At 44.5% G+C, this 12,236-nt stretch overlaps 2 protein-coding genes across 6 annotated transcripts in view; one reads left to right on the forward strand and one right to left on the reverse strand.

Moving 5' to 3' along the window:
- Positions 1 to 327: 327 nt before the first annotated feature.
- Positions 328 to 8,231, reverse strand: EPM2AIP1 (EPM2A interacting protein 1). The gene has a single exon (XM_047875719.1). It carries the CDS (start codon positions 8,099 to 8,101, stop codon positions 6,275 to 6,277), a length of 1,827 nt encoding a protein of 608 aa, XP_047731675.1. The 5' UTR covers positions 8,102 to 8,231; the 3' UTR covers positions 328 to 6,274.
- A 145-nt stretch (positions 8,232 to 8,376) lies between these two features.
- The window catches only part of MLH1 (mutL homolog 1), a 55,762-nt gene continuing 51,902 nt past the window's right edge, over positions 8,377 to 12,236 (forward strand). For 4 of the 5 annotated variants that reach the window (XR_007155609.1, XR_007155607.1, XR_007155608.1 and 1 more), the window contains exons 1-2: positions 8,552 to 8,698; positions 10,905 to 10,995. Coding sequence is in view for 1 of the 5 variants with exons in the window: in XM_047875047.1 (XP_047731003.1) it covers positions 8,583 to 8,698; positions 10,905 to 10,995 (207 nt within the window). In the remaining 4 variants the exon portion in view is untranslated. The other variant, XM_047875048.1, reaches the window with a different exon arrangement.

A 12,236-nucleotide genomic window follows, 5' to 3' on the forward strand; every position in this document is an offset into this window, starting at 1 on the left:
CAACTCAAAAGGCAGTGTCCAGTACAGAGCAGAGTGACTGGGGAAAGTTAAAGGGATTGAGGATACGACGGAAAACGGTAAGAAGCAAAAGGGTACGTGTGGGGGCAGATCATGCAAAGCTTTGTAGACTGTGATAAAGACCTTGGATTTTACTGTAATTATAATACTAAGCCATTGGAGGATTTTGAGCAGAGGAATGGCATGGTCTGATTTATATTTTACAGTAGGGATCACTCTGGTTGCTATATAATTACAGATAAGTATGGAAGCAGGGAGTAATATACCAAGAGAAATGGGTGCACACGATCACTGAAAGACAGATACAAAAATGTTTATAGCGACTTTATTCATAATAACCACAAACTGGAAACAACCAAAATTTCCATCAACAATAGAATGGAATTTTAAATTGCGGTAGTCGTACAATGGAATACTGCACGTGAGTAAAAAATGCTGCTACATGCAACATGGATGAGCCACACAGTACTGAACAAAAGACACAAGAGTACATAGAATTGTTACATTTACATGAAGCTTTAAAAAGACAAAAGTAATCTATGGTGATCAAGGTCAGAGTAGTGTTTATCTGTGTGCGGGAGGGACACAAGGGCATTTGCTGGGGTGCTAGAAATGTTCAGTATCTTGATCTGGGTGATGGGTTCAAGGGTGTATATAAAAATCCACTGAGGCATACACTCAACATTTACACACTTTACTGGATGTTTTACCTCACTAAAAAAGATTTCTAAAGAAATTATATAAATGGAGACATAACCATGTGTTAATCTAGTGTTGTCTTCCAAATATTTCTGGTTTTCCTTTGAGGCACGTGGAAGACTTAACACTATTCCTCGAACTTTGGTGTGGCCATGGGATTTGTTTTGGTCAATGAAAGTGCTTTAAGGGCCTGTAAGTGATTTGCTATATTCTTCTCATTTCCCAAAATGAACAGCCACACCCTAGATGGTATCTGCCTGGTCAACCTGAGTCTCAGAGACTCAGAGCAGGGATCAGTGAGCGTTTTCTGTGGGGTCACACAGTAAATATTTTAGGCTCAGTGGACTATGCACTTTGTCACAGCTATTCAATTCTGCCATGGTAGAGCAAAAGCAGCCACAGACATAAGTAAATGGGCAAGGCTGTCTTCCAGTAAAACTTTATTTACAGCAGCAGGCAACAGGACGGATTTTGCCTGTGGGCTGTAGTTTGTTGACCCCTGACCTAGAGCAAAGTCCCTAGACAAGTTGCAAGAAAAAAAGTTAGGTGAGGCATTGAGATTCTGTGGTCGTTACTGTAGGACAACCTTACCCATCCTGATACAGAAAGTGGCTCCATTTTTTAAAAGCCTTAACGTACTACACGCTGGCTTAGTTGCGAGGCATTCAGGAAACTGCTACTGGAGGATGGGAGAAATAACTTACGTAGGGGCAATTCACGTTGTGGAGTGGTCAAATTGTCTCTTGGGAAAGCATGGAAGGCACAGACTCTTTCTTTATTAAAGGGGGGGGGGAAGAAAGAAAACAAAATGTTTTATGGTTGTTGTTGGCTGCATTTGACAAAATGTACAAGAAAGAGACGAACTCAGAATTCGTCAAATTGCAAGCAGAAATGAAAGGGGTGGAGTTCACAAGTTGAAGTACTTATTGGGTAGGATGAGGCTACTGCTCAATTACAAAAAGATAAAAACGAGAAACTGTTTAATCCAGAAGATTAAAGAAGCCCATGAAAACCCAGTTTTGCAGCACAGATCACCGGATGACCATCACACCTACCGTTAAGGCCTCTGGATGAGTTAAGGTGCCACAGACTAAAAGTCCAACTAAGTGAACACTGGTGAGTCCCTTAAATTAAAATGACTCAAGGAAACAGGCCTTGGTTATAGTTCTTCCACGAATCCCAAAAGCCCCAGTTACCCAGAAATTAAGTTCAGAGGCACATGAACAAGAAAGCAAAGAAAAGGAGTAAATCTAAGTACACCTTGACTAGATGTCCCTCTTGGGTCACCTCCCTTGGAGAAGTGATGAGGACATTCCGCAGGCAAGAAAGCAAGAGAACTGGATATCTAGTGACCAGAAATACCGAGTCACTCCTCTAAAATTTTATTAAATTTACTTACTTTTAAATCCCAGAAGAGCCAGAAATCATCTGTAAAGGAAAGTAGCAAGTAAATAGTATGTCATTTTCTTCTAGGATTGACACATTATAAAAGGAAAAAGGATATTTTAAGCAGCATTATCTTCTTCTGATGCCGAGTAGAACTTTTTAATTACCCAAGTATTGTTTTAGCTCACTAAATGGTTGCCCAATCTTTTTCATCTAGGTTCCTTTGAAGTCTACCTTTGAAAACTAAAAATAGTAAACTAATAATACTTCTAAATAAAGGAGGTAAAGACTCAATATTCCATAGATTTATGTGAGTATACCTGCGTCTGAAACCTGGCCTCACTTCTTGTTTCCTAGGGCAAACTGCAATTTAAGTTTGTTTCCTCAACAACACTCACATAGTAAATATTTGAGCCGCATGCCAAGCACTGAGCTAAATTCTGGGAATACGGCTCTGTAGTCACAAAGAACTTAGTTTCATTTAATTTGTAATACGTGAATAACAATTACCCAAGAAGTGGGCTAAGGCAGGAGGACCTCGGTGAAGGTCAAATGAGACTGCAAAAGGGCTTCAAAGATCATAAAACACTACACACGTATTTATTCATCCAAACATTTATTGGAATGCCAGGCATTGTGCTAAGCACTACATATAGAACAGCTAGCAAGGCACAGTCCCTGCCCTGGTAAAGCTTACAGTCTAGCAGTGATCAATAAGTAGCAACAAAGTGTGCTAAGTGTATGAATAGGAGAAAAGGGTATTTAGGGAGTGTCCAGTGGGGGCACCTAGTCTAGAGGGCATCTACGAAGGCTCTTAGTCTAGAGGGCATCTATGAAGGCTTCCTAGAGCAAGTGGTATTTAAACTGAGACCTCAAAGACGAATATCAGTCGTATGTTATCCTACATAACGGGGAAAGCAGTGGAGAGATATGACCAACTATGTCTTTTGGGACGATCTGGCTGCAGCATAAAAAGGGATCGAAACCAGAGAAAAAGAGACTTGATGAGGATGCTGTTGCTGTATTAAGGTAGGCTGATGGCCTGAACCGGAGAAGTGAGAAAAACTTTAGAGACAGTCGACTTAACACCAAGGTTCCCGTGAGTGGATGTGATGGATGAAGAGTCACGGGCAGGTCAGGTTTTGGCTTGGGCTATGACGACTGATAGCAGCCGCGCCATCTACTGAAAGAGGGGACATAAAAGGAGCAGGTTTGGGGGCAAGATCAATGACATGCCATGGTGTCCATGAGACGGCAGAGCAGACTTAAGTTAGCAATTTGATATATGGATTAGGAAAGGCCTGGAAAGGAGATAGGAATTTAGGCATCATTTGCACATAAACGGTAACTGAAGCCGTGAACAGAGATGACAGCGGCTAAGGGGAGGTACAAAACGGTAGCTCTAAAACCAAATTTTAACATCACAAGAACACAAACATGGACGGGAAAGAGCACCCATGAAGGAGACTGAGAAAGCATACCTGCTGATGGTATCTACCCCCGAAGCAAAAGTAAACCAGGACTTCAAGGAAAAGGGGTCAGTGGTGTGAGAGAGGGCAAGAATGTTGACAAGGATCTGGCTGGCTAGAGCAGTTTGAGTGGCACTACAGGAGACCGGGAATACAGCCACATCTTTTAAGAAAACTAGGAGGAATGGGAGATATATAGGGACATAGGGCTTTTAAAAAATAGTACTTATTTTAACTATATTCACTGATACAACAGGACCAGTAACAACTATTTTGTAAAAAAAAAAAAAAAAAAAAAAAAAAAAAAAAAAAATTTTAAAGACTGCCATGCAGTTACAGAATTACTTAATACAGGAAACAGTAATATACACACTTTTTTCTTTTTTACAAACAAGACTAGTTTATAGCAAATTCTCTACTATTTAGGGTCAATTTTAAATCCTTAGTTTATATCTCCCCCCCGCCCCCGACTCAGTACCTACATGATGCAAACTAGTTTTATTACCTTAAGCAAAAATATATAATGGAACTTCACAAAATGTACAAGACTTCAATATTTGAGGAACCAGGGTAGGAAAGCAGAAGCAGGTCCTCCAAACATTTTTTTTCAATAAAGCACTTGCCGTGAAAGAGAATACTATAAACTAGTGGGAAATTACCGGTAGATTTTTGGGGGGGGGGGGGGGGGAGGCTGGTTTTTTTTTTTTTTTTACTGCTGTTTTTCCAGATATTTTAAGCTTATTCCCTGTTAACTAAAATCTCAACTTGACCATTCTTGATTACTAGCTTATAAATACTTGCTTTTCTGCTCTAATTAAACAGAATAGAGCCCTTTGATCTGGTTCAGTATAAATCACTGACATGTAAATGCTATTGCAAGCTACCAGAACCTATCAAGGCCTTTACCGCACTTTACCAGCCAAACCTGGAATGTTGGAATTAGTTCCTATCAAATATCATCAGTTTGCCAGATTTGCCCTTTCATTCTGCTTCTACCGGTAATTTGCCCTGTCCCTCAAAATAAAATAATCTACAATGGGGGGGGTGGGGGGGGAGGGCTGTCTACTGGCACTTTGGGAAGGATAATTCTCCATTGTGCCTGGCTGTCCTATGCACTGTGGGGGCAGGGGGAATGCCAGCAGAACCCTCCCAAGGAGTCTGAGAACCAAAAAAGTCCCCTATGCTTTCCAACAACCCCTGGAAAGAGGGGTTACTGCTTCTGGTTGAGAACCAGTGACACAATTTTGGTTCCTGGGCTTTTATGGCATCGATTTTGATTGCTCAGGCATCAATTCCTTCTAAATTCTTGGTTGTATCCTGGTTCGATGAATTTGCTGGATTAGTGACCATAGAATGTGTTACAAAGGTTAAGACAGGACTTTAGCACAAGTCTGCAAACTGTACTTGAGAGGACCTCTAAGCTGGGTCCTGCCTTTAAATCGTTTTGTATATTTGGCTTTACTGTAAGATTTTCTTTTCACGGTTAACATAAGTTTGAAAATAACTGTTTTAGCACAAAGCAGATGTCTCACTAGAAATATGGAATTGCCACAATCTGTTAATAAAGCTGCTTCTTGAAAGTTAAATATTTCTACTTGTGCACTATCTTAAATACAGAACGAGTGGGACAGTTTTAAATTCTATAATAAATCCACTTCCAGCAGCTAACACGATCTGAGATCTTTACCACTTTAAACTAAAGGGTTTCCTTTTAACAGGGTTTCTTTATGAAGCAGTCAACACTCATGCATAATAAGCTAAAATACCTCCCACCTCCTGATCCTGGAGGGCACAAATCTTATTCTCTAACCTTTTTTTGACAGGGCCAAACCTCTATCTGGAGTAAAGAACTACTAACGGGCAACCATTAAGATTCTATACTTACCGTAGTCCTTTAATAGGCGAGCTGACAAAACAGCACCCAAGTGTGAAAAATTCAGGGGAAATCCCCAATAATTGGTTAGTCTGATCTCCAAAATGCAGGAAGCCTCCTAAACCAGCAATTGAAACGTAATTCTTACTCCTCTGACTAAAATTTTGATTATTTCCCTCTAATCATTGCTAGGGCTGGTTGCGGGGGGGGGGGGGGGGGGGGGGGGGGGGGGGGAGTTGAGGAGGAAATCTGTCAATATTTACTTAGGACTCAGAAAAATGTTTAAAAAAAAATAGTCTCAAACAAACACTTCGATAGTTAGACAAAATACCTCCACCGTATGTACGCTCTTCCTTTTCAGAAACTTCTGAACTTGCTATGTGAGTTTCTGCAAACTGGCTCAAACATACATTTATGGGGTTGGTAACTTCAGATCATATGCATCAAAATTTTAACACTTTGTTCAAAAGAAGAGCTAAAACTTCTTCAAAACACCAGAAAAACAGACTTCTAATTCAACTCGCATTATCAGTACTGAATTTCTTTAGAAACAATCATATCATAAAAGTAAAAGACAATGACATTGTCATTAAATTAAATTTTAAAAAAGGTGTTTGCATGTGTCAGTCCCATGCTGCCTCTTGAGATGAAAAAAACAAAAACAAAAACAGAAACAAAAACACCTCTGTCAGAAGAATCTGAATCGTGATCAATTTGGATGAATAAACTTGGTGCTTTGCCACAATCCAAATTAGTTAACTTGAAAAATCAGGCAAAGGTTTGCTTTTAGAATCAGACTCTGAGCGTCTCAGTGTCATACTACCAAAGCCTATGGATTGGGTTCGTTTCTTCCTCTCACAAGGTCATCCCAATGCGGCTCTATTTCAGTTGTGGCAATCCTAAACAGGGCGTGGAGATGCTCATCTGTCAAGGGTTGGCTCAAAGTGTGTTGGTTTCGAGTCAAATACGAAAAAGCCTTTTCGCAGATTTCATTACTATCAAACAAGGATGCCACCTTACAGGCAACCCCTTTGATAATTGGGTAAGATTCGGCGGACAAGCCAGCATAGAACTGCCCCAGATCTTTGACTCTGTATTCATTCCAAAGGTTAGTATTTGCCTGAAGTTTGGTTAGCTCCACTCTTACTGAAATAGGTGCATATTCAGGCTTAAAATTAAAAGGATTCGCAAAAAGTTCCAAGTCCTTTTTAATGAACCTGAGGTCCTTGAAATGTCTCTCAAATTCTTTTTGCAGGCGACAGATCACCACTTGATACCTATCGGGATCAAATATTTTTTGTTCTTCTTTAAGATGCTGTTTAAGCTCATCGACAACTTCTCTGAAGGCCGCAAAGTGTGTGAGGTTTTTTTCTTCAATGTGTCTCTGCAGTAAACTCAGCTTAACTTCAAAGGTACAGATATGGTCAAAGGCAGCGGCAGCAAAGACTTTACTAACTCTCAACAGTTCACTGAGTTCTCGAAGATGGTCCATGATATCCACCAAGAAGCCAAAGTCACAAAGCCACTGCTTGTCTGTGAAATGGACCGTTGTGGCCCCTATCGAAACCAGGAAGGCTTCTATCTCTTTTCTCAGGGAAAATATCAGTTTTAAAGTTTTCCCTCTTCTAAGCCAATTGTTCAGACATCGTCCGTTAACCCTTTCGCCATGCTCTGATTCAGATTCAGTGAGGAGAGCCTGAAATTCGGGGCGCCTAACGCCTCTGGTCTTAATCAAAACTATCCATTCAGATATAGTATTTATGATCTGGTTAACGTCTACATCGTAGGAGCTCAACAGTTCCAAGTGCAGAAATCCTGAATAATGGATAACATTCCAACAGTTGGGGCTTACAGCCTTTTCTCTCATGTATGACACTAGTCCTGAGTTCTCACCAATCATCCTCAGCGTGTGGGTCGTGGTGAGTCCAACCATTCGCTGCAAGCTAAGCCCTGCCGTCTGCAGGGCCTCGAGGATTGCCGCCATAAGGGCCCCAACACTGAAGTGACGAGTCAGGTTGATGATGGTCAGAAGCTCTTCTTGTACCTCCAAGTCCTGGCCCACGCCACGGACAAAGACCAGGAGGTAGTTCTCATAGGCCACAAAGGCCTGGTCGTCCAAGGCAAGGGAATAGGCTTTAAAGTCCTTGGCTCGGTTAAAAAGCTGACTGCGTAGATTCTTGTTAATGTTGAGGACCCTCTGCCGCGTGACCTCTGGCGATAAATCAACGCCATCCAGAGCGCTTACGTGTTCGGGCAGCACATCCCTCAGCATCACCTCCATGCACTGGTACACAAAGTCCCCCTCACCCCAGCCGCGACCCTTCAAGGCCAAGAGGCGGGCGAGCCCGAGGCCTGCACGGGCGGCTCTCTCCTCGGGAGTGAGCGGGGTGACCACGGGCAAGTCGCCCTGCTGCAGACGCTCCACCAGGGCCGCGCGCTCGCCCTCCGCCACATACCGCTCGTAGTAGTCGTGCTCGGCCTCGTAGTGGCGCCTGACATCGCGTTCGCGGGTGGCTACGACGAGGCGGCGACAGACCAGGCACAGGGCCCCTTCGCCCTCCGGAGGCTCCACCACCAAGTAACGCTGGGTCCACTCGGCCCGGAAAACCCGAGACTCGTCGACTTCCATTTTACTCCTCTTAGGCGTCATAAACATCCTACTGCAGGCCGCAAGAAGAGGGTCGACCTCCGGGAGGCCGCAAGGAGAGGGGAGGAGCGGGAGCAGGAGCAGGAGCAAGCACCTCCTCCGCTCTGCGCCAGATCACCCCAGCAGGGGGACACCAACCTCCGGCTACGGCACCTGCACTCCTATTGGCTGGAGATTTCGTATTCCCTAGCCCAGGAATGAGCCAATGGGAGAGTGGACAGCGCGCAGGCGCATACCCTTCTAGCCAGTGGCCTGAAGGGCTATAGGGAGGGACCAAGTGAGCCGGGCACCGGGGGACTTAAGAAATTTGACTGGCATCCCAGCTGCCCAATCAACGGCTCCCTCGCTCCGAAGCCGCTGCCGCGGGAAGGTCTGGCAGGGCAGCGTAGACAGAGTTGATGGAAAGACGTCAGCACGGAGCCCTGAGGTGATTGGCCGAAGGTACTTCCGGTGAGCATCTCGACGTGTCTTGGGCTCCTCTGGCGCCAAAATGTCGCTCGTAGCGGGGGTTATTCGGCGGCTGGACGAAACAGTGGTGAACCGCATCGCGGCAGGGGAAGTCATCCAGCGGCCGGCCAACGCCATCAAGGAGATGATTGAGAACTGGTAGGGAGGGAGTGGAGCCGGGCTTCCTTATAAGCTACGACTCAACGGGCCGTTCTTCGGGATGGCGCGGACCCGCCTCCCTGCGGTGGGCGGAGGCGTGCACGGCGCACGCCCACAGCGCCCGAGGTCTGGGTGTCCTGCTCCTCAATTCCCGGGTACCGCGAGTTCTTGAGAGCTCTCGCGAGACTTCTGTAGAGCTGTTGGGGGCGCGAGCGGCGGCGACGTAGTATTTTAATGGCGCCGTTAGTTGAGGGAAAGACTTTTTATATTCTATATACAGAAGGTGCAAGATTTTAAATGCATAAACATTTTCAGAAGGGGGAGCCCGCTTCATGCTCCAGAGAGTACCGTGTTATGCGCGTAATGTTTGCTCCAAAAATAATCAGTCCAGGGTGCAGTTCATTTTGAATTTTATTCCAAATAAATTGTCGAGGTTTTCGGACAGGCCGATGGACACTGCCTGGGTTTAACTTGTGATATCCCTACTGCCGAGTTAGTGACCCAACTTAGTGTTTTCCTCCCCTTTACCTCTCCGTGGGGGAGCACATCAAAGACAACCCGGTGTTAACGGGGTATCCCGAGGATTCTGACGTTTCGGAATTTCCTTCGCATTGTGGAAGGAAGAAGTTAGAAACCTGGGAGGAAAGGTGGGGGTAAACTGTAAACTTCCAAAAAAGTGTGGCTCGTGGGGTACCTAAACGTGACCTGCGTGTTGAAATCAATTGATGTTAATAAGATCCGTACAGTGAAGGAACAAAATGAGCCTGCAAAGAACGGTAGGTTTGCGAGGGGATTTATTGGGAAAACGGAAGACAGCCGTTCGGGGTCGTGGGACTAAAACCCGTGCAGAAAGGAGGGAAAGGGACAGAGCTGGGAGGCTGGCAACTTTCTCCTTCCACCTAACGTGACGCCGCCTTTTGTCTCTGCAGTGTTGGAATATTCACTGACGGAACGACGTGGGCCTCTTATCTGAAGGCCACAATACTGCACAACCAAACCCAATATATTAGCTAAGTGGTTAATAATCAGTCCTGTGAGCAGGGCTTTTGTTTGGAGCCCAGTCGTGCTCTTTTTTAATATGGAAGTCGAGATGGCTAATACCACGTCAATTCAGGCGCTCCTGAGAAAGGTCTTTGATATTTAAGTAACTTACTATTTTTGAAAAAAGAATTTTCTGTGCGAGGTGATTACCCTTCTTTCTCGTGCAGCCGCGGACTGAATTCCTTTTCTGTCGCTGGCGCTCTTTGTGATTGTTGGCTATGCTTCGGAAGTACCAAAGATTTACTGGCTTCCCAAAGAACTTTCTGTATTGACATTTTTTTTTTCTTTTCCCCAACAAAATGTATTTTCTTAAAAGGGTATTAGCATAAACACACACATATATAAATATATATTTTTTATTTTTTTTCTTTAACATTTATTTATTATTGAGAGACAGAGAGACACAGAGTGTGAGCAGGAGAGGGGTAGAGAGAGGGGGAAACAGAATCTGGAATAGGCTCCAGGCTCTGAGCTGTCAGCACAGAGCCCGATGCGGAGCTCGAACTCACAAACTGCGAGGTCATGACCTGAGCCAAAGTTGGTCGCTTAACCAACTGAGCCACCCAGGCGTCCCTATATAGATTTTTTTTAAATGACATTTAATTAGGGGCGCCTGGGTGGCTCAGTCGGTTAAGCATCCGACTTCAGCTCAGGTCACGATCTCACGGTCCGTGAGTTCGAGCCCCGCGTCGGGCTCTGGGGTGATGATGGCCTGGAGCCTGCTTCCGATTCTGTGTCTCCCTCTCTCTCTGACCCTCCCCAGTTCATGCTCTGCCTCTCTCTGTCTCAAAAATAAATAACGTTAAAAAAAAATTTTTTTTTAAAGCGGAAGAGATAAGTGGCAAAATTAGTTGAGAAGAAGGTAAGAAACAGGCATGTGGATCCTACTTTTAACTTCACTTTCTTTCCCAGAGGACCAGAAATGGTGCTGCATGTCCTAATGGAAATGATGCTTGCCCCCTGCCCCCTCTCTCTCTTCTCCCTCTCTCACACAGCATGTAAACTCTTTACAGTGTAGTCATGGAGCCTGTAAAACAAAGGAAAAAGACATCACTCAGACAGTCTGGCGTTTATCTGGAATTTGTTCTCATACCTTGTCTGATTAAAATAGGTGCATTAGAATAGGGCAGAGTAATAACTTTTTTTTTTCTGTTTGATTTGCCAGCTTAGATGCAAAAGCCACCAGCATCCAAGTGGTTGTTAAAGAGGGAGGCCTCAAGTTGATTCAGATCCAAGACAATGGCACTGGGATCCGGGTAGGTAAAACCTCAGAGGAGGGGGCTGTGTGCGTGCTTTGTGGGGTCCATCTGCAGGAAGTGGCAGAGCCTTTCCTTGTTGGGGAAACTCAACTTTGCATATGAGATTTTTAACTGAGATTTTCAATACCCATGATAAATATATTTTGAGTGCCTATTCCAAGCTGGACACTTATTCAGGAAAATGGTCCAGGAGAGAGTCATGAGGCTGTTTAAAGGATGAATGTTCTGGGCAGAGAGAACATGCAAAGACCACAAAATGGAAGCATGCTGGACTTGTTTAAGCACCAGCAAGGAGGCCCGTGTGTCTCTGACAGGGTGAGGGAGTTGAAGAATAACAGGAAATGAGGGGCATTTGGGTGGCTCAGTCCGTTAAGCGACTGACTTGGGCTCGGGTCATGATCTTGCGGTTTGTGAGTTTGAGCCCCGCATCGGGCTCTGTGCTGACAGCTCGGAGCCTGGAGCCTGCTTCGGATTCTGTGTCTCCCTCTCTCTTTGCCCCTCCCCTGCTTGCACTCTGTTTCTGTCTCTCTCTTTCAAAAATAAATACACATTAAAAAAACTTAAAAAAAAAAGAATGACAGGAGATGAGATCTGAAAGATAAGAAGGCTGATCATGTAGGACCTTGTGGGCCATTGTAACATCTTTGGCTTTTACTCTGATCAAGGTGGGATACTGTCGAATGGTTTTGAGCAAAGAGGTGACACGGTTTGGAGTTTTGTAAGAACCCATTTGTCTAGAATATGGAAGATAGACAGTAGCAGGACAGGACAGAGGCAGTGAGAGGGCTTTTGGAGCAGTCCAGGAGAGTGGTGACTGTGCGCCTTGGACCAATTTGGTTGCAGTGAGATTCCGCATTGATTATGAAGACAGAGCTCTCAGAATTTGCCAGTGTATGGTATAAGAGAAAGAGAAGCCAAGGTTCAGGGTTTGGGGCACCTGGGTGGCCCAGTCGGTTAAGTGCCCAGCTCTTGACTTCGGCTCAAGTCATGATCTCATAGTTCGTGGGTTTGAGTCTCGCATCAGACTCTGTGCTGACAGCATGGAGCCTGCTTGGGACTTGCTCTCTCTCTCTCTCTCTGCAACCCCCGAAATAAATACAAATAAAAACTTAAAAAAAAGGAATGATTTCAAGGTTTTGGCCTGTGCAAATGGAAAAAAGAGTTGCTATTTACTGATGGGAAAGCCTATGGAAGAAACATTTGGGGGAAGATCACAAATTCATTTGGGAGCATGTTAA

This window comes from Prionailurus viverrinus, chromosome C2 (assembly GCF_022837055.1).
Source record: "Prionailurus viverrinus isolate Anna chromosome C2, UM_Priviv_1.0, whole genome shotgun sequence".
NCBI classification, from domain to species: Eukaryota; Metazoa; Chordata; class Mammalia; order Carnivora; family Felidae; genus Prionailurus; species Prionailurus viverrinus.